Source organism: Anthonomus grandis, chromosome 10 (assembly GCF_022605725.1).
Source record: "Anthonomus grandis grandis chromosome 10, icAntGran1.3, whole genome shotgun sequence".
Taxonomy (NCBI): domain Eukaryota; kingdom Metazoa; phylum Arthropoda; class Insecta; order Coleoptera; family Curculionidae; genus Anthonomus; species Anthonomus grandis.
In genome coordinates, this window is record NC_065555.1 from 28,048,814 (window position 1) to 28,076,353 (window position 27,540).

Here is a 27,540-nt window from a genome sequence, read left to right on the forward strand (position 1 = left end):
AAGTCTTAAAGCGTCATGCTCAAATAAATCCGTATTAATAACACTATAGTTCCTATATTTCATTTTAAAATGTCCCTCTTTACTTTTAGGAAACTCAAGACAACAGAATACTAAGTTGTGATCACTAATGGTTTGTGGCAAAGACAACGAACCGACACCATTTATTGGGAAATGTTTATTTATAATAATGACATCAAGTAGGGTACTTGTATTGTTAGATATATTCCATCTTGTAGGCTCGGTTATTACTTGATTTAAATCAAATGTATTTAAGAGCGCTAAAAATCTGTCAGAAAGTCTACACTTCTTTAGTAAATTAATATTAATATCCCCCATAAAAACCACATGATCAAATAAAGGAACAATATTTGTAAATAGATCAAATCATGTAAATGATCACTCAAGGGAATCAAGAAAACTGTTAATATCTGATGAAGGTGGACGATATATCACGGTAAACAAAATATTTTTGCTAGAAATCTGAGTTTTTATGCTTAAGAATTCGAAGTTCTGTGGCGGGTTTTGAATGTGATAAACTTCAAAATTAACATATTTTTTACCATAAAACCCGACCCCACCGCCACGCCCTAATCGATCTTTCCTGACGAAATTATAACCCTTAATTTGATGTGCCAAGTTATCAGTATAAGCCGTCAACCAGGTCTCAGTCAATCCCAAAATGTCAAAATTATTATCAGTTATGTAATTTACAAATTCATCGAATCCAGTATTAAGGGACCGAATATTGAGATGACCACATAAAAACTTATTATTGGATTTTAATAATTGATGCGTATTAAGACCAACCTGGCCATTTCCGCCATTATCATCCATTACAAAAAACAAGATTGTTCCTATTACCCTCCGTCAGCACTCCACGCCAATGCCATGCCCCCGAAAAATAACTAGCTAACCTAGCCATATCCATAAAAAATAAAACTAAGAATAACATTAAAAAAAAAAAAAAAAGTTGCCACCACACATAAAACTATGCTAGGCATATGTATATAAAAAAATAAACGAAAATGAAATTAAATCCCTAATAGAGTCGGGTATTCCGAATATAAATTTAGTTTATATATATCCCATTAAAAAATGTTAAGCTTCAACCTTATAGACTAGTAACTGTATTAAATTTTCTTTTCAACAACAGCCTTCTTACTATGCTACTTGCTATGCTATTACGGATTGACAAAAACAAAAAAAAAAATTAACCGGTTTCTGCCAAAAAATTAAAAAAAAGTAAATAAACAATAGCATTATTCTATCATACCTGAAATGTCTTTCTACCCTAGAAACAATTTAAAAAAAAAAGTCACATTATTAATTCATTCTAAAATTTAACAAAAAAGAAAAAACATATCAGACCAAAAATAATGAAATTATAGAAAATTAAATTATAGAAAACTAATCGCAAGAGCACTCTTACACTGTGCCTTTCTTTAGATTAAACTTTTATGGTAGATTAAAAAGGCAAATCAAAACAGATGAGAATTAACAGCGCCTAACCGAATAATGTTTTATATAATAGTTAATGTTTTTCTTAAATTATAATTAGCATAATATGGTTACGTTATAAATCTGCATGGAGAAGGGAAAAAATATGTGCACTGCATATATAAAAAAATAATAATAATAGTACCTACTTGAAAATATACGGAAGGTAGCACCCTCACTCATAACTGCACCGGAACTACTCTCTGAAGATCCGCTTCCGAAGAAATTTCCACCTTTTTGTTTTCAGACACAAACACTTTACCGTTTTTTGTCCAACACGAATTTTTAAAGTGCGCCCTTGCGTTTTTATACAACTTAGCATTTTCCGAGGTTAAAAGTTCCGTGATTAGAATTTTAGTACATTTAAAATGTTTTTTATTGTAGAATACTAAATCGCGGAGCCACCGCTGGCAGAACGAAACAACTACTGGCCTTGGTTTATCAGGTGTAGTATTTGGCTTTCGCGGCCCCATACGGTAGTAAGTATTTAGGTTATTTTTATCCATACTGATGCCTATCTTACTAAACAATTTAATTATATGTGACTGTAAATCCATGTTTGGCTTTTCCTCGATACCGTGAACAAGCAAGCTGTTCTGGTTGAGGTTATGTGTACTTGTAGGTTTTCCCATCACAGCTTTCAGCTTATTAACGTCAGTTTTTAGTTGACTTAAGGTACTTAGTATCAATTGCTCAAAGTCCTGAAACTTTTTATTAAGAATTACCAGGGCTTCATTTTCACTGGGAAACTCCTGAGTACTGGGCTTTTGCTTTGTATTTTCTTTCAGATCCTTTTTGAATCCCTTAAGCTCAGCGGTGAACTTAGCAGCCATTTCCTCGATGTCTTTCCCTACATGCAAACTTTTGCATGTAGCAATGTATCCTGCCTAGTCACCGCCAATTAAATGACCATTTGTTCAAACTGAAGCTAGGCACAAGCTTACTATGCAGGGCATGCAGCCACGAAGACCAGATAATTAAGCATAAGTTGCTGTTGTCCTCTTCTCTTGTTAATACGCGACTGAATTCGTGAATCCCAGGCTTCCCTTACAGGGATTAGATAGTCTACCCTCAAAAATGTCATCCTGGTTGATTCGTTGGACTTAATTCGTTGAAACGGGATTGTTGAAGCTTAAGTGCAGTGGTGTTCACGTCATCCTGTGCACGCCACAGATACAAATACAGAAACACTGAATTTATAAAATAGTAATTTTAAAATAACAAATTGGAAAAGCTATATTCATGAACTTACGATAAGGCTTAGATCATTAAAAGGCTAGAATTGGCATTGTCATGGAACTATGGGCAGTTTGTTTGCTTGCAACATCTCTGATGCAATGATGCCAAATGCTCAAGTAGAAATGGCAAAAAAGCAATTCATAATATCATAAAAATTAGTCTCTTATTTTGAAAGGTGTAAAACAATAATACTGTTTCTTTTGAAAAAAATATGAAGAATTTAAGATACTCTATAAAGAAGTCAATATTCTAAGTTAACTGAATGCAGATAACGTCCCTATATTAGAGAAAAAGGCAACAGCATCGCAACGCCGCCGCCGCTTAATTGCATTGTTGATTCCACCGACGCAAAAAATCTTTACCAGTGACGTCGTCAAAAAATATTTACATGATAAATATTTATTAATATGAGATTATGCTTTAAATTATTAACAATATTACCGTTTATAAACTCTTTATAGGTTTTTTTAATGTACTTTATTAGAGTAAAGGTAAGTACCTTATCGAATAAAAATCTGTGATTCTTTATTATAACGTGTTACAATTATTATTATTTATTGTAACCCAAAAGGGATGTGGTAATTAGAAGGGTCAACACACCTGTCTGGATTTGATGTACTTGAAGAAGGGATCTTCAAACAAACTTGTAAATCATTAGACTGTTTAGGTTCGGGAATAACTCTTTGAGCAGAACGTGAATATTCATTGTCTACATCGGGTATAGATCGACTCGCGGAAACTATCATTGATGTGATTCTTCTCTTTTGTCTCTTAGACAATTGGGAAAAAGGCTTGGGATCACGACAAGGTTTATACATTTTACAATCTAATGAAAAATACACTTTGGAGCAGATTTCTACCTGATACGAACGTAATTTTCTTTGGTCAAAAAAATCGTTTTTAAGAACCACGAGGCTGGAAATATGTATAATGATAGTCTTTCTAACTGCTGCAGATAATAACTGTTTGTCTAAGTGTGTTTTGAAATTCCTCACGAACATTAGCAAGTGTTTAACGCCAGTAGTTACGATCCTTTAAATCATTAATATTTTCAGGTGGGGTTTTATAGTTTTTGCTTTTTAAATAATCCCAAAGGAAAAAAATCTAGTGGTGTTAAGTCTGGCGACCGTGCGAGCCATTTATTTGCACCTCGCCTGCCAATCCACATCCCTGGAAACTGTTCATTAAGCCACTCTCAAACTGTCAAAGCGTAGTGCGGGGGAGCTCCATCTTGGTGAAAATACAAACTATTTTCATTTAGTATAACGGCAATTTCATCCACAAAATAATATTTGGACTCAATGAATTGTTTATTACTATGCATTTTTAGTGGTATATCACTTTAATTTACATCTTTTTTTTTGGCGAAGCAAGATTTTTGGTTTTAAGAAGGTGGTTCGTTTTGAAATGAGTATAAAGAATAAATGTAGATGTTTCTAAAATAATATATTCTATAAATTAGTAATGTAATATGTGACAAAGGTGGTCATCTGGGTTTGTACCGGGTGACCGTAAGGGTAAAAACAATTATTCACGTTTAATCTCTTTGCAGCAACATGAATGTTCTGATGATATAATTTTTTTAATGATTTATATTTTTTAGAATCACAATTGCCCTTTAACATCTTATTCATTTTGTAGCTAAATTTTTAAAGGTTCATTTCCGTAATATTTGATGTTAGGAACGAGATTTTGAAAAACGGGTTTCACTGGCTTTTTTAGATGTTATTTGGCTACTTTTTCATAAAGAAAGTCATATAATTCCATTTGATATTTAGATTTCTTTGGGGTTTTGGGTCATGGTATCAAAACTAGTCCCCCTGGCGGAGATCCATTCAACTAAATTAACTCTATTTTGGTCGATCATTATTGCCCCAGGAATACTCATTTTAATGATCTCAAAAAGTAATTTTAAAATTTAAGATGACAGTTACGCTCTCTAGTGGTTTTAAAACTTAAAAATATTTTCAGCGATTCTTCACGACCGATTTACCTAATATATTTTTTACCCCTAAGGCCCGGTATTCTGCCCAACTATGGAGAAAGGCAGTAACTTCCAAAAAATGTAAAAATCGTTTTTTTGCTTTGCTGGAAAGATATGCAAATTTTACATCCTAAACCAATGCAAAAAAGCAGTAAAATCATTTACTTAATAAGAAAAATATGAAAAATACTTACTGTCTTTTAAATAAGTAAAGCATTTACAACAGAAGAAAGCAGTAAATATATAATACAAAGCAAATAGGCAGTTTCTTTGGGTAAACAAATAGATACTGTTTTCTTGCAATGCATCAGGTGGTTTTGTTCAGTTTGAAACCTTACTATTTAGTGTCTGCGGCCCTTGCAAAAATAATACCTCGTGTTCAATTAGTTATACTTGCACAGTGACAACGAGCGTTGATTAATTTTTTTAGTTAGTAAGTAGTTGTAAATTCACAGTGAAAATGGACAAAAAAAGGTAAGTGTAAAAGAGATAATTATTTATTTATGTGGATTTGAAGAAGTAAAATAAATAAAAATTTTTTTCAATAAAATTTTGCTCAAAAATTATTTATAGCAAGGGTACAGGGTGTCAAAGTTACAAATAATAATTGTTTTTTTTTGTCATAGCTTTTAAAATATTTAATCGATCTTAACCAAATTTCGCACGCAAGTTAATATAATTAATGCTATTTTTAGCTTGACAAGAACAGAATTGATTCTACAAATGGCGATGAATAAAAATTCCAGTAATATGGGGGAAGAAATATGTCATGAGGAGCCTGACAATATTATCGAAGAAGCGTCTCAATATAGCTTTATAATTTTGCAGAATGAAAGTACTGACGTAGGTAAAAATCTTGTAAAAATGTTTTAAATTAAGTATATTATGTCCGCTAAAAGCACTAAAAAATAGGTTTAAATTATGGGTATGTATTCTTACAAAAAATTTTCAGTAAATACTATGCAGACGGAACTGGTAGGATTAGATGCAGATGAAATTGGGGAATCCTATAATAACAGAGATGAAATGTGGATACTAAATTTGGGAAATATATTTGAAAACGGAGTTATTAATTTTGAAGAGAACCTTGGTAAGTAGTGTATAAGAAATATTAACACTTTTCAATTACACTGTTCAGCTGCATATTTAAAAATGGATCTAACATTTTTTTATTTTTAAATTCGACGTAAAAATAACTGTTCAAATTGTTTTTTTATTTAACTACTCTTTTTACAGTACCTGCAACGATTGAAGATCATTCAGCTTTGGCACTAGGGAATGATTTTCAAGAAATTCAGTAACCCATTCTCCAGAATAATTTGACTCAATTGGAAAATGTACTTTATGAACGTAGTGACGGTAATAATGAGAATTCGGACATAATACTCGACTTGCAAGTTGTGGAAAATCCAGAAGAAATTCAATCGCATGACTCTTTACAAGATGTATTTCAAGATGAGCAAGATATTGGAATTACTCAAACAGAAAATGAAGAAGACTCTAGCAGTTTAGATGAAAATATTCCTTTGGCTAATTTAAAAGAATTACAGAGAAAGAGAAATATGAAAAATAAGAAAAACAAAATATCATGGAAAGAAAGGTCTAAACTTAAAAATATAACAAAACATCCACTTAGGGAAGCCTGCAAAGATTCATGCAGCAAAAAGTGCAAGAAATTAATAAAAGAAGAACAAAGACAATCAATTCATGACAGTTTTTGGTCTTTAACATGGTATGATCAAAGAAAGTTTATCCTTAATTCATGTAGCCGAGTGTCAATTAAAAAGAGAACTATAACTGCTGGATATTCTCAACGAAATTTAACTTTTTCTTACAAATTAACTCAAGACAGTGGAATGTCAGTGGATGTATGTAAGATTTTTTATTTAACAACACTGGGATACCATCCACAAAATGACAGAGTTATTTTTAATGTTTTGCACAAAACTGGACCAGGATCAATATTACCAAATAAAGACCGCAGGGACATAATCCTCCAGCCAATAAAATTGATAGGCAATTGATATTAAATCATATTGAAACGTTTCATCTAAGCATTTCCCACTACCGACGTGAGCGTGCTCCTTACGTGAAATACCTGCCCAGCGATGTAACCATTGTTTCTATGCATCAAGATTTTATAGAAAAACACCCAGAACACAAATGTGGATATGAAGCATATAGAAAAATATTATTTGCAGAAAACATTAGATTTACAAAACTGGGCCATGAAGAATGTGAAAGTTGCGAAGTTATGAATCTTCATGAGCACCAAAGTGAAAATTTAAACCCAGAGTGCTCAGTTTGCAAGAAATGGTCAGATCACATAAATAAGACCAAAATCGTCAGAAATCTATATAAAGCACATGCAAACATTAACTACGATTGTAAAACAGTTTGCGTTTCAGCAGATTTAGAAAAAATCATCATGCTTCCAAGGATGGAAAGTTTTAAAAAAGTTTTGTTTACTCAAAGGTTAGTAGCTTACAACGAAACTTTTGCACCCCTTGGTTCAAAAAAATCCAATGCCAAAAAAGTATTACCATTTGCAGTTACTTGGCATGAAGCCATACGGGGAAGAGGGAAAGAGGAGTTGATAAGTTGTTTCTTTCAGTTCATACTTCGGCATAGAGACGCTGAAAATTTTATATTTTGGCTCGATAACTGCTCTTCCCAAAATAAAAATTGGGCAATAATGATATTTCTTGTTTACATTGTCAATTCTTTAAGAGTGGCAGCTCAGACTATTGATTTTTTTTTATTTTGAGGCCGGTCATAGGTTTATGTCAGCCGACTCCCTACACCATCAAATTGAACTATATATAAAAATGTTCAAAGTTTACCTGTGTTATTTTTCATTATTACCCAACACTTAAAAGCAGTATAATAAAAAATTAATGCAGAAAAGCAGTAATTGGCTTAATTAATTACTGTAGAACTAAAAAACGTTTTTGCTTATTGAAAAAACATTTCTGATATTGTCTTTAATATAAGAACACATTTTTGTTTAAAGTTGGCTTTAAAAAAAGCTTGGCAAATGATCTTAAAGTTTTTGCCCTTTTCCCAAAAATTTGCTGATTAGCAGATACTGCCTTTTTCCATAGTTGGGCAGTATTATAAAACTATTTTGACAGATAACTTAAAGTTAACTTGCGGAATAACGTCACATGTCACAATTAAATATCGGGTGGATGCGGTATCAGTTATAGTTAGTTAGCTTTATAAAAAAATCCTGGTTTTTGGCATATATTCTGTAAATAATTTTGAATATAACCTAACACTGAAAGAGCTTCTATTCCTCGACATATAGATGGTAGTAAAAAAAAAGAAATTATATGCTCGAGACTACCGGACTATCAAGCATCTGATATGTCATATAAAATGCCGTCATTTTTCATAGTTCTTTAGCTTGTCCTTGTAGATGCTTTCTTTCTAGAAGTATATCTACGGCCAAGCCAAGCCAAAATAAAAATACGAAAAATTCATCTTTTGACGAAAAAGAAGAAATGCAATGTTTATAAAACTGACATTTTATTGCTAAGGGTAACTTGATGATTAAAGTTAAAGCTAACTTTTGAAAAATATTTATAATCCCGATGCTTATTCATATAATGAACGGTTCATCGGAACAAGAAACAGTCCTATTTGGATACCCGGGTATATAGGAAAAGATTTAATAAAAGAATCAGAAATATAACAGAGACAAAAATCTCTCATGGAATCATTAAAATGAGAGAAAAAGATAAAATGCCTATTTTATATAAATTACCTAAAGCACTTTAACCAGTATGGTACTCTCTTAATCTTTTAGGTAACGTTTATTACCTCTCTGGTAATTACTTAGCGGATATAGACAGGTATAGTATACGTTATCTGATCTCTATATATTTAATTAAGTAAAAAAAAAGAATTCGATGAATTTTTATTCAACATCATTTAAACGGAACCGGCATAAGATTAATTGGTTAAGGTGTGGTTAAAAAGCTTACCCCGCCGTAATGGTATGAAGGGTGTGTCGGCTGCATCCGGAAGTCGGGATCCGATCTGTATTTCCTGTTTTGCTTGTATTGATTTGCGGTTTCGTTGTCACTACTGTCGTACCCCGACGAGCCTTCTCTGGGTCCTCTGCTACTCATTTTTTGGGACCTACTAGGAAAGACCAAGTGATTTATCAAAAATTGGAGTGAAAAAGATAAAAAAGTAAAAACGTAAAAAAGTAAAAACGTAAAAAAGTAAAAACCAAGTATTTAAATTACATTGTAGAAATAGGGCAATGCAGACAAAATAATTTAGTTTACCGCGTACCGTTTTCTTTTCAAAAAATAGTTAGTTAAAAGCTCAGAAGGAAAAACTTGCAGTAAAGAAATACAAGGAATATGTCACGGAATTCGCTCGCAATATTAAAAAACCACGCAGTATTAAAAATGATAAAAACCAATTTATTTTACTTATAGAATATACAAATATATTAAAAAAGATATATGTAAATATATATAGTTTTTTTCTACTTTTAACACAGCTCTGCGTTTTTTTCTATATGTTAAATTAGATAAAAATTATATCCTAATTAATAAAATATTATCCTATATTAATAAAATTAATATCAATATTTACAACCATTTTCTACCAGTAGGGCGTTATATCCAATAAGTTTTAAAATAATGAAAAAGTTCAGGATAAATAACTAATTTTTTTAGAAACAGTAAGTTTTTTAGAAAGAATTATAGTTTGGTCTCACGACGACAGTACCTTTTTGACCTAATGTCTGGCGTTTGACCTGACAAGTTGCGTAAATAATTTTTAAATTTCTTCAGTTGGAACTGGAATGATGAAAAATGAGAGTTAACAAATTGTTGTATCTTTTAAAAAGTTACTTTCTATATATTATTTTTGAATGATATTAATAAATTCTGTAATGGATATAGATTTAGGAACATTTTTCCATATAGTGTTTACAGCATTTACAAATTGTAATAAATAATGCTTGTCCATTCATTGGAACTTGCTTCAATATCATTGTGATATAAAAAACTTTTAGGTTGTAAATAATAAAATAATTTTGGGGGCTCTTGTCATGTCAAAAGTCAATAATTTAAGTATAAGATCGATTTTTTTAAATTTTTAAATTAACTTTTGAATTCTTTAATTCAGTCAAAATCCGAAATGTAAGTGGGTCATGGTGGGCTCCTAGCGTGAGCCCCTAGCGAAAAGTATTGGCCGTATGGTATACAAAAAAATATTACCAAAGGAGACATGAGAAATTTCTAGAAATTATTTTCAAGGTGCTATAACCATTTTTTACAAGCTTTTGCCTAAATAAGAGGTTTCATAAATAATGGCACCATAATTGGAAAATGTTGATTATTATTATTTCTTAAACTGTTACTTAAAAATCACTTTTTTCCAAATCCTATTATAACTGACGCACATTTTTTTCACTGTCCTGGCATCTTAATTATTACTTATTAATCAATCTGGAATTATGGTATCAAATTTAATTATTCGTTTATTTCTCATATTTTATTAAAATGGCTATAATTAAAATTTGTCTTCTTCTGCTTTATTTATAAGCTCGCGTCATTTTAGACGGCCGCCCAAATTTAATCTAATGGACCTATAGTTTAACGTGGGTTCGGATCCACGAACCAATTTTTTGTAAAGACAAACACAAACAATCATGTTATGTTATATTTATTTTTGTAGAAGTAGCATAATTACAAGTCCATAGAGTAGGCCCATAGGTTTAAGGTGAAACAGTTTATGTTGCTAAATTTTCAGCAAAGGTTAACCTTTCATTTACCACAAATTTCCAACCTACCATCAATCTGTACCTGAAACCGGTATTACAAATGTGCAAAATGAATATATGAATGAATATATGAAAAATGAATATATGAAAGGGCGCAACCTGCCTTTAGCTCCTTTTCTCTGGGTGGGCTTCATGATAATAAAGTTCAATACACAATATAAGTAGTCGAAAAAAATATTATTAAAAATACCACAATAACAAATTTCAAAAAGCTAAGCTTTTAAACACTAACACCAACTAAAAACAAACAAACGAGTAAAAGACGTAAAGACTTCTCCGTAACCTCAAGATCGAGCTAAAGTGGTCGTACGACTGACATTTGCAGTTCGCGACCTAATAGCATATTAGGCAAATGGGGTTACAGCTATTTATTCCAGTTCAGCGCCGCATGCTTTGAGGCTTACAAAAAATATAAATTCATTGATATTAAAATTAGATATACGTCCGACAGTATACAAAATACTTCCAGAAAAAAACACTTACCAAATAAATACTAATAACTAAATAAAAATAGTATACCAAATTATATAAAATACGTAATATAAAGAAGAAAATACAGCTAGATCACTAAATTCCAAATATATTCGAATTAAATAATTTCAGGAAGGGCTCAGTAGTTCCGTAATTTCATTGTCTAAATTTCATAAAAATAGGTGTGTAATTATACTTTTAGCTTAAACCGTTCAGAAACTATACCGGATATTCAAAGCATTATAAAGCCCATATATATTTTGGCGAGTGGCGGCATCTTAAGTGCATATTAGCATTGCAGAATAGTGGCTTCATTTTTTGGAATGTTTTTCGGACTGTCTCTATTCTACACCATATTTCCCTAACTGGATTTAGATGTTCGGTAATATAACATCCAAGGTACTTAAACTGGGTTACTCTGTCAATATTTTTCATATTAATCTGTAGTGCAGCATCAGGATGTGGTTATGGACTGAAGACCATACATTTTATCTTGTTGATATTCATGTTGAGCCTCATTTCTTGTTTTTCTGCGTTTACACAGTTTAGTAGATGTTGCAGGTTTTTTAGTTTGTCACTTAGGATGAAAGTGTCGTCGGCATATTGTATCATATTTATGTATTCTCCATTGATCTGTACTCCAATTTCTTATTGTTGAGTAGTATTTCTTATTCTTGAATATATATTAAAAAGTGCTGGTAACAGTATGCAACCTTGTCGGATAGGTACCTCATGTAATTTGGCTTTTTTTGTAAACTTTCGTAGTGCTGCTTTCTATCTCCAGTATACATTTTCGATAATTCTACAAAACGTCCCTGCTGTCTACCTCCATGTTCCTTAAAATGTCTATAAACTTTCCCGGTTGTACTCTGTCGAAGGCCCTCTCATATTCACCGAAACACACAAAAACATCCTTGTATGTCCAGAGCAAATAGTGACCCAGTAAATACTTATTGTCTAGGGGACGTACTATATTAGTCGCAAATGTCTTGCGTTGGATGGTCCAAATAAAAATACCGTGGAACGTCTTTTGGACGTCCTGGGTGGAATTGTCAGATTTAGGATATTCGTGGCATGTCTTTTGGATTTATATTTATATTCCTAACATACATAAAATAGGCTCCATGTAACATTTTCTTTATCGACCGCAGTTTGCCTAAGAACAATACATTTCCAACTAATTTTAACCACACGCTACTATAGAATAAAATTTGAAATTTGGCGCATTATTAAGTCGTTTTCGTTTAGTTCTACTCCATGACATGGAGAGGTCGGTGTTGTCGTCGATTCTCTCTATTTTTGTAATGCACGTTGAGGATGGGGCGTTCAGTTCATTGCGCTCACGAACTTAATAAATATACCTGGACTGCCAATTCAACCATTTTGCGTGATTGTGTCCTTTTGATGTTGGTCACTCTGACAAATTTCAGTTGTGCCAATTGTAGGGAAACAAAGCAATTAAAGTTTTTGGGAGGTTATGTTTACAAAAATACAAAATAGAAAGTTACATTTAGTTAAGAATTTAAGATAGTTGCGTTAGATCTGTGATTTTTCTTGTACTTCTTTAAGAATTTCCTTAAAATTTGTGAAAGAAAGTAATCACCTAAAATGAGACAATTAACTTGGGATAGATGCATGCACTTTAAAATATTTGTTTTATTATTCTGATAACCTTGAATCTTATAAATCCTAATACCATGAAAATGATTATCTTCATTTAAATTTTTGCTTGTATTAACTTAACAAATTTAATTAAAACAATTACTTTCTTTCTATTTTTTACTATTAGATATGACTTTTACTTTCTTTTTATGTACAGTGTTTCCACATTAATAGCTACAACCATCTGTAAAAATCTAAATATAGATGATTTTATGAGAGTTTGTAATTAGCAAGGGCTTATATAGTAAAAATAAACAACTCTATATATTATTCTATTATAAAGACAGACAATTCACAATAATTCGCTTTTGGGAAAGAGTGGGCCAAATAAGCTTAAATAAGGATTGTGATACATTATCCAAGTATTAAATAAGGAGGACGGTATATCGCCTGTTGCAGACGATATACCCAAGCGTCGTTTACAAATCGCCAGAAACTAGGCAATCCGCTATACTCGCGCGTCAAACATTACCGTTATTTAATATATTTTTTGTTGGCAACACTGAAAATGTTCAGAATGACCAACATCAAAAGGACACAACCACTATGAAAATTGTAATATTTGGTTATGGTGGCTATATGCATTAGCAATCCAGGTATCGTTATTAAGTTCGTGATTGCGCTGTTGTGACTGATATGTTATGCACCCTCTATTTTTTTTTAGATTTGGAAAGTTTGATCCCTAGCGGCAACTAATTTTTTATAATAAATAACAGACTTTTGTTTTGCGAGTTTTGATTTCGTATCTATATCGGTATTTTATAGTCGCTACTGTACGCAAAAAAAATATATTAAATTAGAGGCTTTCGACTGGACCCCATCAACTTTAGCTTCATTCTAAGATGCCACACTATATAGTGCTACAAGAAGGTTAGTACCTGAATTATATAAAAAATGCCTAAAGGTGCAAAATCTTTTCGTAAAAGAACTTCATTTAAAAATAAAACCGGACGCCCTTGCAAGTTATATTTTTCTTGTTTAAGAAGAAGTAATGCTTAACCCATAAATTAAAAGTTACACCAAAAGATATTGAGATTAAGATTATGTCGTGGTTGCGCCATACCCCTGAAAGGCCAAAAAGTTAAATATACCTGCACAGCCAATAAGTGCCCCGTACGTTTATAGTACTAAAAAGACGTCTATGAGATCAACTTGGGATAATTCCATTTATCGGACGTTGATTTCCTGGGAGGTCCCAAAAATTTTAAGAGATGTAACGGGACGTCCAAGTCCCATTTTTGCGTCAGGACTCCACAGGACGGCTAACTGGAGCGTCTCTAGTTCTCAAAGTATTTCTTAATCTAAATTGGGCTTCATTCAAATATACCTCACATTTGAATGTTCCTAAATAATATCCTCCCGTGAATAATTTTTAGCAAAATCTTTAACGCGTAGCTCATAAGGCTTATTAGTCTATACTACATATTTTTCGTCATTGTTTTTTTGGAATTGTAATAAATATGGATTTGAGGGAATCTTCCGGTATGTCTCGAGTCGTGTAAGTCTCATTTAACAGTTTGACCAAGATTCTAATGTTTTCCCCTTGATCATTTGTAACAGCTCCGTTGGTATGTATGGTAACATCAGTGGTATTCTTATTGTATAAACCTGCCACTTCTTTGATCTTTTTATACATGCTCAAAGTGTCATGTTTATTCCCCAGATCTTCCATTTCCTTACAGTTTTTCTTCAGGCAGTTTTCTTTGGCAATACGATTTTTTTGTTTTATTTCCGTTTGTCTCCTGTCATATTCTTCTGGATTTGTTTTATATTACCGCAGTTCCGGCTATCATCCATTTCTGTTTCTTGGGTTTATCTTTTTTTACCATTGTACATTGTTTACTTTTTTATTAATTCCTTGAATGATTTGACGTACCTTCTGTAGGTCTACAGAGTAAACATAAAATTAGCTTGGAGTGATAATCGATAATAATTCATTTTCTCTCCCATTATTCTTGCTATTAATGGAGTTACATCTACGCTATCGGATGGCATTCAGTGGCGGTGCAAGTAATTTCATTCACAATATATTTGTTCTTCAAACACATAATGCTTCATTGTATTTGTTGTTTACATATGTCTATTCCTATAACCGTCTTAGTCAATGATATTAATTTTCTATTTTTCTTAATGACCTTAATGGTTAACAAAATCGTTTATTAAGCTTATTTTGCCCATACCTTTAAAAAAATACTAATGACCAAAAAATATTGGTCTCATCACTTTATGATATACTTAATAAGTCACACTTCTTGGTTTTTACGTTTTTCATTTACGTGTACTAATATTAATTATACTATAGAAATAAATTGTACTATAGAAATAATGAGCAAACCTCGTTTTTGGTCTAGTAGAGGCGTTCCTTATAAAATGTTGTGGGGTTTCCCTTCCTGATCGGTTGGACTCATGGTTAGGAGGAAAAACCCTAGGTAGTCCAAATTTAAGGTAAGTATACATGTTGGAGCCTAAGGTAGACCTAGAAGAAGTAAAAAAGTATTTAGAGGTTAAATCTTATATTAATAATTTTTTATAATTTTTCAAATGATTAAATGATGTTTTTTTGTTTACATAAAATCATACAGTTGTATGTATTTTATTTTTATACCCGTAATTTAAATAAACATTATTACTGTTTGTACTTTTTTTCTTTTTGCATATTACTTATGTGTGTCAATATTATCCAACGACATTTTTTGAAATAGAAAAAGTATAAAACTGTTTAATGGTACAAAGGTTTTTTAATTGTTTTAGTTTCAAAAGTTAAATTTACAAGTTATAATCTATACATATTTGACCAATTAAGGAAACTACATTAAATTTTACAGTCAACCTGTGTTCTGCTTGGCTCAAATCGATTTGTATAAGAAAAATTTGTTTTTTTTTGTGCACATTCTTTTAATATTTTTTGTAACTTAAAAAATATAAAAAGGAAATGTGTTCCAGAAAGACCAACATGTTTTGATAATAATCTGTTGTAATCTAGTAGAGTGCCTAATGGAGTAGGTTGTGACGTTTAGTAGTTTTCTCAAGTTGGCGCCGTCTTAGAATTCGAATTTCTCACGCTTAATTGTATTCAAATTTGGCGCTTGATTTGACCACGCCTTCTTTCAAATCTAATTGGTTAGACGGGTTGCCAATGAATATAGCGTATAAATGTCAAAATTATTTTGAATTATTGCACATTCAGTAGACGGCCAAAATTTCTCCGCGTTAACAAGGCAACCTGCATTTCTCTATATTTGTGTCGGTGGGTACACCATCCAAACGTAAACAACGACCGCAGTGGCCCGATACCACATGTATAAAGCTTGTATGGTGAAAATCGGAATCGTTTGTCGACCATCTTGCTTGACAAAATTGACAGGAGGTGATAGAAATTACGTTGTTGACATTGACTGATAGAACATCATTTGTCATATCATTTAGTTTGTTTTTCATTTCAATTTATGCTGGAAGCGTGGCTTGGGGTTGGTTTAAGGATGCTCTTTTATATCAATAACTTTTTTCCTAAAAAGTTCTTTTTCAATATAGGAAGTAATGTTTTAATTGATTTGCTGCAATTCCAGGTGTCCGGTAAGAAAATGTGATTTTATTTATTACTGTTGTTTTTTTGTATTCATTTTTAGTTGGAATTAAAACCAAATTCACTTGGTTTCAATCAAGATGTTTCACGTTTCAAATATTTAATTTTTAACTTGATTATTATAAAGACATATAACAAAATGTCTGGCCTCTCATTTGCTTTTTCACAATTAAAAAATTTATTAAAATTTTCCTGTAAATATCCTTCATGTAAGAGTATGTATATTTTAAATGGTTCTGATAGACTTAGTAATAAAAGTTTTTTTTTCTGAAGGATTTTTCAATTTCCTTCAGTCCCCCATTAAAAGAAAAACATGGAGAGAGATATGCAATGTAAATTTTATTAAGACTTTGAGCTATAGAATTTGTTCTGAGTAGTTCTCTCGAACAAATTTTAATAATGTTGACGCTGCTGGATTTACACTACAATACATATTTATTTAGAAATTTGTTTTGCTGTTGTTAGTATTATCACAGATTTAACTAGCTAACGTATACATTTGCGTTAGCTAGTTAAATCTGTGGTATTATGAGAGACCAACATATACAGGGTGTCCCAAAATAAGTGGACGAAACGCGAACCCTGTATTCTTTGGTCAAAAATAACCTCACTTTTTCCTATAAACATATATCGGCAAACGCCCCCCAAGGGAGCTACGCCCCTTTTAAAGAGGGCACTTGAAGATGGTTTTTTCCACTTATTTTCGAAACGGGTAAATATAAAAATTTTAAATTTTGGTATTCTCCCAATTTTGATATGCTGAATTTAGTTGTCATTTCATAATTTTCATTATTTAGTCAGGTGCGTATCATTTAGGGGGTGAGCCTAAAAAAATACTTAAAAAAAATTTTTTTGCAAAGTTTTTGTTTTTTTTTCTTTAAATTTTAAAAATTTGAAGCGATTTATATAAAAAAGTAGCTCTTGGTCAATAGCTCTACGAGTTACCATTTTCGAGAAAAACGCATTTAAAAATAACGCTGCATAGTATCAAAGTATATAGATTTCAACTGTTAGACTGTGATAGTATTATTTTTACTACCAATTTTTATGAAAACTTGGTAGCAGGCTTTGGAAAAAATTGACACACTGCATAATGACATTAATATTTGTTGTAATTGATTAGTTGTCATTTTGCATTCAAATTGTTAATATCTTTTTAACTATGGAAGACTTTTCGACCCGTGAAAAAGTAGATATTCATTTTATGTATGGGTTTTGCAATGGAAACGTACATGCCGCTGCACGAGAGTATCGGCGGAGGTTTCCTGCAAGAAGGCTTCCACATTGGAAAGTTTTTGTTAGAATTCATAGAAATTTACTTGAATATGGATCCTTCGAACGTGCTCGAGGGCGAGGAAGACCAATTGCACATGATGGTTATGGGGAAGTACTGAATTTAATTGAAGAAAACCCTCAAACATCATTGAGAACCTTAGAAGAGATTACCAATATCCCAAAGTCAAATGTAAGTAAAATTAAATATGATAAATAAATAATTAAGTACCTAATTTGTTATCCAAAAAATTAAATTTAAATTACTTATAACTGAAAATTGAGATTGGTATAAATAGTGTTGTTATTAATTATTATCGTCGGATCGCATTAAATTCATTTCAAAATACTCTAATTACTATTATTATTATTATTTGCTTTATTTACTTGGATAAGTCTTATCACAAACATCAAACACCCCAAAACAAATCCTTTTGACGACTAACTGGAATTAGTGGCTTACTAAGGTTTAGGCTTATTATCCTATCTATCTATCCTATTATCCTATGCAATTTAAAATATTTAAAAATAATTTCAGATTGGAAGAATGACTAAGATGTTAGGATACCATGCTTTCCATTATAAAAGGGTTCAGGAGTTACAAGAAGGAGATTTTCCAACTCGAGTAGACTTTTGTCATTGGATTTTAAATCACCCAAATCTTCGTCAAAAAATTTTGTGGTCAGATGAGGCAACTTTTTCTAGGAGTAAAGGCTTTAACAGCTGTAATACTCATTTTTGGAGCATCGAGAATCCGAGAGTAGTTCGACGAACTAACTTTCAGCATAGATTTTCCTTTAACGTATGGGCGGGTTTGATAGGAGATAAATTGATAGGCCCAATTATTTTGCCACACAGGTTAACTGGTCGTCATTATTTAAATTTTCTTCAAAACAATCTCAGAGATTTACTGGACGATGTTCCTATAGAAACTCGGCTGAAAATGATTTTTCAGCACGATGGGGCACCAGCTCACTACAGCCGACAGGTGAGAAACTGGCTGGACAATAATTTTACCGGCAGATGGATAGGCCGAGGTGGTCCAATAAACTGGCCTGCACGATCGTCCGACCTTAATCCTCTGGATTATTATCTTTGGGGTAATATGTGCAATATTATTTATGCCACCGAAATTGATACTCCAGAAGAGTTTCAGAGGCGAATTCTCGCAGCTGCAGGCCAAATAAGAGAAAACCGATTTGAAATTCTTAGATCGACCCAAAACATTCAAAAACGATCCAGGTTATGCATTCAGGATAACGGAAACTTTTTTGAACATTTGCCTCAAATAAATTAGTATTTTTATCTGTTTGCAATTTTATTTGCCAATTTACTTTTGAAGCGTGCTATTGAGTTTTAATAAAAATTGTTATTAATAATACTATGCAGCGTTATTTTTAAATGCGTTTTTCTCGAAAATTGTAATTTCTAGCGTTATTGACCAAGAGGTACTTTTTTACGTAAAAAGCTTTAAATTTTTAAAATTTAAAGAAAAAAAAAACAAAAACTTTGCAAACTATTTTTTTTTGCAAAGTATTTTTTTAGGCTCACCCCCTAAATGATACGCACCTGAATAAATAATGAAAATTATGAAATGACAACTAAATTCAGCATATCAAAATTGGGAGAATACCAAAATTTAAAATTTTTATATTTACCCGTTTCGAAAATAAGTGGAAAAAAACATCTTCAGGTGCCTCCTTGAAAAGTGGCGTAGCTCCCTTGGGGGGCGTTTGCCGATATATGTTTATAGGAAAAAGTGGGGTTATTTTTGACCAAAGAATACAGGGTTCGTCCATTATTTTCTTTCGTCCACTAATTTTGGGATACCCTGTATATGTATATCTTGTTTTCATTTTCAAAGAGTTTATTTTGTATTGCAGGTAGATATATTGTTTTTCTAGATAATATTCTGTTATAGAATTTGTAAAATATATTTAATTTTTCTTGAGGAAATAGAAAGAAGTATATATTAAGCAAAGATAATTTATTCAGCAGTAAAATTTAGATTTTTTTTTAAAGAAGATTACAAATTTATTTATATTTACAAATGTAGTTATATTTTATGTATGTATTTTTTTTGCTCTTTGTCTGAGTCTGGCATGTTCTATTTTTAAATTATTTTTAGTAATGTAGATTATTTATTCTTTTAACGTGTAGGTTTAGTATATGGATGTTAGTATTTATGTCGTTATAGTCTTAAGTATTCTCTGAAACCATTACCTTAATTGTCTCCTGGCTTTTTTTCGTGTCAAAATGTTAACACTAGAATCTGCACTGCAGAAATTTGAATTTGTCGGTCTTTTATTTGCATATATAGTTTTGTATTTCAGTATTTCAATATTTTATGTATTATATTTTTACAAATAAAAAACATTTATTATTAATATATTATTATCCTCTATAGAATCTGTTTGTGTTAGTAAGATAGGGATATTGTTAACCTAATTCTCAATCAAAAATCTTCACAATATTTTCTAATCTGTTTGGGTTGGCATAGTTCAGTGCCAACAAAATACTTTTAAACATTTTTAGGTTAATTATAATTTATATGATATATGTTTGATGATGGTATGAAACATTGTTTTATTTCCTTTTTGAAATTGGTGATACGTTGTACACTATTGTTAACTAATTATTGCAGTACATTAACTCATTTAGATATGTAATATCCTGATCCATATCTGATGCTAACACCTAATCAAAAAGTAACCTTTTTGATTCATGTTTGCTTTGGCTATTGCGATTAAATAATAAAATTATGAGATTTCTTATTACATTAAATTTGAATTTTCCCACCTTAATTTGGCCACGCCTTTCTACCATTTTGATTGGTCTAATTAGATACGTCAAACTGTCAAGTTAGTTACAATAGTTTCCGTTGCCAAGCGAGAGGATTCTAGCAGATTTGTCAGAAGAATTTCGATCACTTTTTATGCAACCACCACTTCTCTATATATTTGTGACTTGTTCCCAATACCTTTAGCGAGATATCGTAATATTTCCGGACGAAAATTACAGCATTGCCGTTATGTGTGGAAATTTGGCGATTTAAAGAATCCATATTAAAAATATTAATTATTATTAGTGATCAGCATAAATATAGTACAAAATGGTTGTAGTTATTAAACGAATTTCACGCTTTCTTTTTTTCTTTATAATAAAGAATGCAATACAGTTTCTGCTAATTATAATAATTTATTTTATCAATTTAGTTTTTTCTGGTAAAATTGAGTAATCACTGGCAACATTGAATTCTAAGCATGTTTATCAACAAAATATCCCCAATCAATCAATCAATCAATTCAATGTTCTAAGGATATACATATTACTTATTCTTCACCCTGTACCTATGGTACATGAAAATTGTATGTTTTTTATTGCTAAAATAAAGCAGTAGCATTTACAAATTTTAAGGTGTTTGATTTCAACCCAAATTCTTTATAGGGGAGACCGGGGATAATTGAAACAGGGGACGGTTGAAACAGTCGCCATTTTTTTAGACGCGAAGGTAAAAACTCGTGTACGCAGCCTCACAACGTTTGACTAGTTTCACATTTCTGCTCGACAGTGTGAAACTAGCAGTTGAGCAAAGTGTGTGTGTTTGCACTGTGGAAACAAGAAATTTAAGTGTAAGTACACCGCTTTTTTGTATTTAATCAATTTTTTTATGTTTTTTAGGTTTAGCAGCCTAAACTTGTTAGTTTTAATTAAAGAGTTTAAAGAAAAATAATATTTTGCCAAAAAAACCTGAAGGGGACAATTGAAACAAGATGTAATAATGAACACAAATAGAGGTACCAAATCCAACTTGGTTTACGAAAATGCGTATAGGGAGGTTATTGAAAATGGAGCATCCGTAAGGTCTGCGGCAGATTTGTTTGAACTTAATCATGTTACATTAGGCAGATTTATTAAGAAAAAGAAAGAATCTATTGAACAAGGGTCCACTGAAACTATAACAATGAGATATAGGTGCGTACGACGAGTATTTAACGTTGAGCAGGAAAAATCCATTGTTAAATACATAATAAAGGCATCTCAAATATTTAACGGTCGATCGCCAAAAGAAATACGTAAACTGTCCTACCAAATAGCCGTAAAATATTCATTGAATATGCTGAATACATAGACTAAAAACTCCTTGGCAGGAGAAGATTGGTTTTCCGGGTATATGGGTAATCCTGAACTATCAATCCATTGTCCCCAGACTAGAAGCCTTTCAAGAGCGGCCAGTTTTAACCCAACAAATGTACACATTTTTGTTTGACAATCTTGCCACGGTAATAGACAGATATAAATTCCAAGCGAAGCACATTTATAATAAAGACGAAACCGGTGTTACGACGGTACAAAAACTGCTAAAATCGTAGCAGAAAAGGGAAGCAAACAGGTAGGGGCACACATCAGGAGAACGTGGCACTTTGGTTACAGTGGCAATAGCGGTAAATGCAATTGAAAATAGCATTCCACCAATCTTTATCTTTCCAAGATTAAGATATCAGGATCATTTCGTTTGTGACGGTCCACCTGGGTGCATTGGAGCAGGAAATGCTAGTGGATGGATGCAAGAAGATGAATAATTGCTATACTTAAGACACTTTCAAAAACATACCAACAGTTCAATTGTTTGTCAAAAGTTTTGCTTTTAATAGATAACCATCAATCTCATGTAAGCATACCATGCTTGGACTTTTGCAAAGAAAACGGCATTGTTGTCCTCTCATTTCCCCCACACTGTTCACATAAACTACAACCTTTGGATCGATCGATTTATGGTCCATTTAAAAAAGCTGTAAATTCAACTTGCGATACTTGGATGAGAAACAACCCAGGCAAAACGATGATAATTTATAACATCCCCAGCATTGTTAAACAGAGTCTCTCTATGGTTTTAACACAATCTAATATTGTTGCTGCTTTCCAGTGCACTGGTATATGGCCGTTTAATCGAAATATTTTTACGGCTTTAGACAGACCTGCTCCCGAAAATTTGCAGTTAAATATCTCCCAAAAAGTCCAGGCAGTAGGTTTAAGAGAGAATAAAGATTTAAGCAGCACTGATTCTTTTCCAAAATTAGTAAATTCTAACTCTCCAAGAGCGTCAACGAGCGGAATTGTTTCGTTAGAGCCACCAAGCACCCCGCCTCCAGTTGCATCTACAAGTGTCCAGTCAGCCTCTAACCTCTCTTTGGATGTGTTTTTACCTGAGCTAATAAGGCCGTTACCAAAAGCTCTTCCTCGGAAAACTACAGAGAAACGCAAAAGTAAAAAATCCACCATTTATACGGACACATCAAAAAAGATGCTATTTAACAAGAATATGAAGCAAAAAAAAAGAAGAAAGTGAAAAAAAAAATTGGTGATCCAAAAAATACATCAAAAACACCAAAAAAAAAAGTGTCCAAAAAAACTCGTCAACAGAATAGTCAGGACGATAGCAGCAGTGACAATGAAGACTGTTTTTGTCTAGTATGTTTGGAATCGTATAGAAATAGCCGTTCAGGGGAAAAATGGGTGCAATGCATTGATTGCCACCAATGGTCACATGTAGAATGCAGTCGTCAAGAAGATTTGTATATCTGTCATAACTTCATGTCAAAATAAATATTCTACTTTGCTAATTTATCTTTATTTCAATTTCAGCATTAGGATAATTATTATGTTATTTAAAACTTTTGAATAAAAAATTTAGTTTTATTTAAGTGTAAAAATTATATGTATCAATGTTTTTTTCTTCGTATTTCTAAATTGAATGTTATTTCAGTATTAAAATAAATATTTTGTTTATTCTTAATGGTGTTTCAACTGTCCCCGTCTCCGAGACAATTGAAACAATATACAAGGCTATATGTTTCCTTTAATATCTTACAAGCATTATTTAGTAAGTAAAATAACCTGATTTAAAATATACAAGGAATTAATAAATGTCCTTGTAAAAATTTTTTTAGCTGTAAATATGATTTTTTCTAAGAGAAAAAAATAAATATTTGGAAATTGTTTCAATTGTCCCCGGTCTCCCCTACTAAACGTAACAGTGCAGAGTCAGTTTGAAAGAAATTGCAATGTAATCAAGTCAAAATAATAAAGTTCAGTGTTTTAGTACGACTATTTTTTTTCTATTAAAAATAAGTGCTACACTTATTTTTTAATACATTTGTCAACTTAATTCAAGTTTAAATTCGCATCAAAACAAGCCAGGATCCCTACAATATATAGTTTAAGTTTTTTGAAAGATTGGACGGGTAAAGTTACATGGCAATGATAGTATATATACTTATATATAATACTTACTTTGGCCCATATCGTGGGTGTGATAAGATGGACTGAACGGTGGTATCTCTAAGTTGAAAGTTACCATAAGGCAGTGGACTTTTGTCTGTAGATCCCAAGGCGCTGTCCGTAAAGTCGGAGTTCAAATTTTGCCTTAAAAATATAAAAAACATATAGTGAATATCTTTAAGATGTATTATACTGTGAAATTTGTATAATATATTTTTGACAAAATTATTGGTTAAGTTTTCCCATTAACATTTCGTTAAATTTGTTTGTCAATTTTTTTGTGTAGACCATATTTAACTAGCATATAGTAGTAGTAACCGATATGTAAGGTGGGCGAGGATTAGCACGTAGGTCGAGAGTGGTTTTTTAATTAACTTTTATCCTCCTACTAAAACGTTGCTACTTGCACCACTCTACAATAGTACTGCACCTATATGATAAATAGATACCACGGAACCAACTACTTCGAGATGGAACCGCCAATGGAACACAAGAACTCCGAATATACCAAGAAATAGTCCATCTTTTCTCAAAGAGACCCGCTTACATTACATAATAATAAAATAAACATTAAGTCACAGGTCTCAAATTTATTTAATTAAAGCCCAAGGATTACACGTGTTTCTCCCATACTAGGCATCATCAGATAGATCCACTTGTTTATTCACTAATAAAAAGAACGAAAAAAGAAGCAGAGAACAACACTACATGATACAAGTCAAGGGTAGAAATTTAGTTAAAATTGGTAAAATCGGACGGAGACTAGTTACTACATATTAAAATTATATAAACTACATAGTTTAGTAACTAGTGTTCGTCCAATTTAACCAACTTTAACTTAATTTCTACCCTTGACTTGCATCAACAACGTAGTGTTATTCTCTGCTCCTTTTTTCGTTCTTTTTATTAGTGAATACACAAGTGGATCTGATGATGCCCAGTATGGGCGAAACATGTGTAATCCTTTGACTTTAACTTAATAAATTTGAGACCTGTTATATAAAGCAATCATTAAGAAAACACAAAAAGAAAGGCAGATGTTACGACAGGAAATTACGGGTTATCTGAGGAATTCAGGATGCTACAGGAAACCAAAACTAAGACGACAATGGAGCAGAACAAACTTCTCAAAAGGTATTTGTGAACTTAGAGTCCGGTGCTGAAAGAGCAGTTGCTTTACAACTAGAAAAGCGAAATCTACAAAATAAATTGATGGAAAACGAAAATAATAAATAGAAAGAGTCAACCTGCCACACCACCAGTTCTCACTTGAGGTGATTCTTCGCAAACTCAGCACACTACAAGGCTCTAAGAGCTTCGGTTTCGATGAAATACAGTCCGTACTATTAAAAAAATGGTTTGGGTTCTTGAGCCCTTGCTTGACGAACATTGATCACACTGTCGGCAACAGTGTTCAATATCTTACGACTATTCAGCCAGTGAAACCTTTCTCTTACTTTTACCAAGGTCTCACTAACTTCAAAATGTCCTCCGCCAACATCGCCATAGATAGCTTCAAGAACTTATGGAGTCCGTTTTCGAGTGTTTTCTTTTTTATATATGCTCTCCCAGACTCTTTTTAACAATCCACTTTTTATAACTAGTAAGATTAAACGAGCTTGGTTCCAGTCTTCACGACTGTTAAGGCCAATACGATGAGAAGCAAATATCTCTGAATGTTGTTTCGATTCCTTTTTAAGACAACAAGCTGTTGACATGTTTCAATGAAAGGTTTTCTGGATAAAGCCTCGACGTTTTGATGATATTCGCCTTTCCTATGTTCTATTGTAAAGTGATATTCCTGTAATTGTTGAAGCGACCTCGCTATTTATCTTTCGAGTTTTTGACCTGAAACACTCTTTTCAAAAAAGCATGGTCAGTCTTAAGGATGAATTCTTGACCACACAAATATTTATGAAAATCGTCTGGTTAAATCATGATTTGTTTTTGGCTTTGATAGCATCTTACTGAAATAAGCTATCACGTGCTCGCCATCTTCATATTTTTGTGAAAGGACGGCTTCAATTCTATTATTACTTGCATCTGTATCCAAAATAAAAGTTTGTCTAGGAATCGGATACGTTAAAATTGGAGGTGTGTACAGTGCTCTTTTTAGTCCGTCTTCACAGTCTGCTGACAAACTAAATACCATTTTGTCCTCCTTAAGCTTATGTACCAGTTTGCGAGGAAGTTCTTAACTTGTGTTTATCAATGAGTCGTGGACAATTTTCGATTGCTGCTACTTTATCTGGATCAGTTTTCACACCATTTTCTGGTATTACATGGCCGAGGCATCGAAGTTCTTTTTGAAATAAAGAGCATTTTCAACTTAGTTTCAGGTTGGCCTCTCGCAGCTTAACAAATACCTCTTAAATATTCCTTAAATGATCTCGAAATATTTTTTCCAGTATGATGCCGTCATCCAAGCCAAAATCCTATTCCAGTCGACAATGCGGGTTTTCCTTATCTTCTGGGTATTTTTACCTGACAGTATCCACTTTTCAGACCGGGCATTGAAAACTATTGTGAACCTAATAGCGTATCCAGGGTGTCGTCAATTCTTGGTAGATGATAACTGTCCTTTTTGGTAATGTCATTTAGTCGCCGACAGTCTACACAAAATCTTGTAGATCCATCCTTTTTCATTACTCGCACAACTTGAGATGTCGAAGGACTTTAGGATGGTTCTATTACTCCTTGTGTTTTAATTTCTTAAAGCATTGAGGAAACTTTACCTTGTCTAGCTATCCTTCGAGGTGTTCAATTTATTGGAACATTGTCTCCAATGTTAATTCGATGCTGCACTAAATCAGTACTTTACATGTCCTTATCGTGCAAGGGAAACAAATATTGATTTTCTTTAAGAAGACATCGCAATTTACTACTCTGGTCTATGGTCAAATCTTCATAAACGTTTTGTAAACATAGAAAAAGGTCTGCTTGAATGACGAATTCTAGAAGCATTTTTCATGACTGCCACTACTTCATAGCATACGTCAATATTTTCTCCTTGTTTCAGGTGTTGATCACATCCTTTCTAGTTTACCATGCGAATCAAAATAGTAGACTTGCTTCACTTGACATGCGTAGATAACGTCTTTGCTAGAAAAATTCCTTGACCATATATTTTACAGCTTTCTATGCTCATTCAAAACAGTTCCTCCCCCTTTGCCTTTAGTAGCATGAAAATCTCTTTAATTCTCGTCATCAATACCCGGTTATCTACGTTTATTTTAAACTTAATATGCTCCTGTATCCACCACCATTTCATATTCACGGCAGTATATTTTTCCTGATACTGTCAAGCTCTCTCCAGGACGTGATAGCCGGTATATTCTTATACGTGGGGCTTGGCAGCACCCAGGCAGCTTGCGCTCCACCAAGCTAACTAGTTGAACTTTTCCTAGTTCCTTGAATCTTTCAAAGGCTTGGCTGTTTAAGGGGTTCCTTCTCATTTCAATGCCAACAGCGGAATTGTCTCTTAGGTTTTCTAGCCAAAAATGACTCAAGCTTCTTCAGGTCTGTGTGTCTTATTCGTGTCTGTTTTCTAATTGCCTCAAAAGCTGCTTTATACTCGAGTCCATGTGCCAAAGCTTTCGAGCTTTCGAAATATTTGTATGGTGAGCCATGCTTAGAGCATGGTTGTTCAGTCTGTGCTTTGTTTTTTATTTTAAGGGGATTGGGTTTTTATTTACATATGTTTCTTTTTTATAAATTATAACAATGTTTATAATTTAATAA

At 32.4% G+C, this 27,540-nt stretch overlaps 1 protein-coding gene across 2 annotated transcripts in view; it reads right to left on the reverse strand.

Moving 5' to 3' along the window:
* LOC126741142 (ATP-binding cassette sub-family G member 8) overlaps positions 1-27,540 on the reverse strand; it is a 146,009-nt gene that overhangs the window by 63,926 nt on the left and 54,543 nt on the right. The window contains exons 3-5 of one of the 2 annotated variants that reach the window (XM_050447484.1): positions 23,812-23,943; positions 14,998-15,138; positions 8,710-8,866 (exon numbers count right to left, since the gene is read on the reverse strand). In XM_050447484.1, coding sequence (XP_050303441.1) covers positions 8,710-8,866; positions 14,998-15,138; positions 23,812-23,943 — 430 coding nt within the window. Of the gene's footprint in view, positions 1-8,709; positions 8,870-14,997; positions 15,139-23,811; positions 23,944-27,540 lie in introns of both variants that reach the window. The other variant, XM_050447483.1, reaches the window with a different exon arrangement.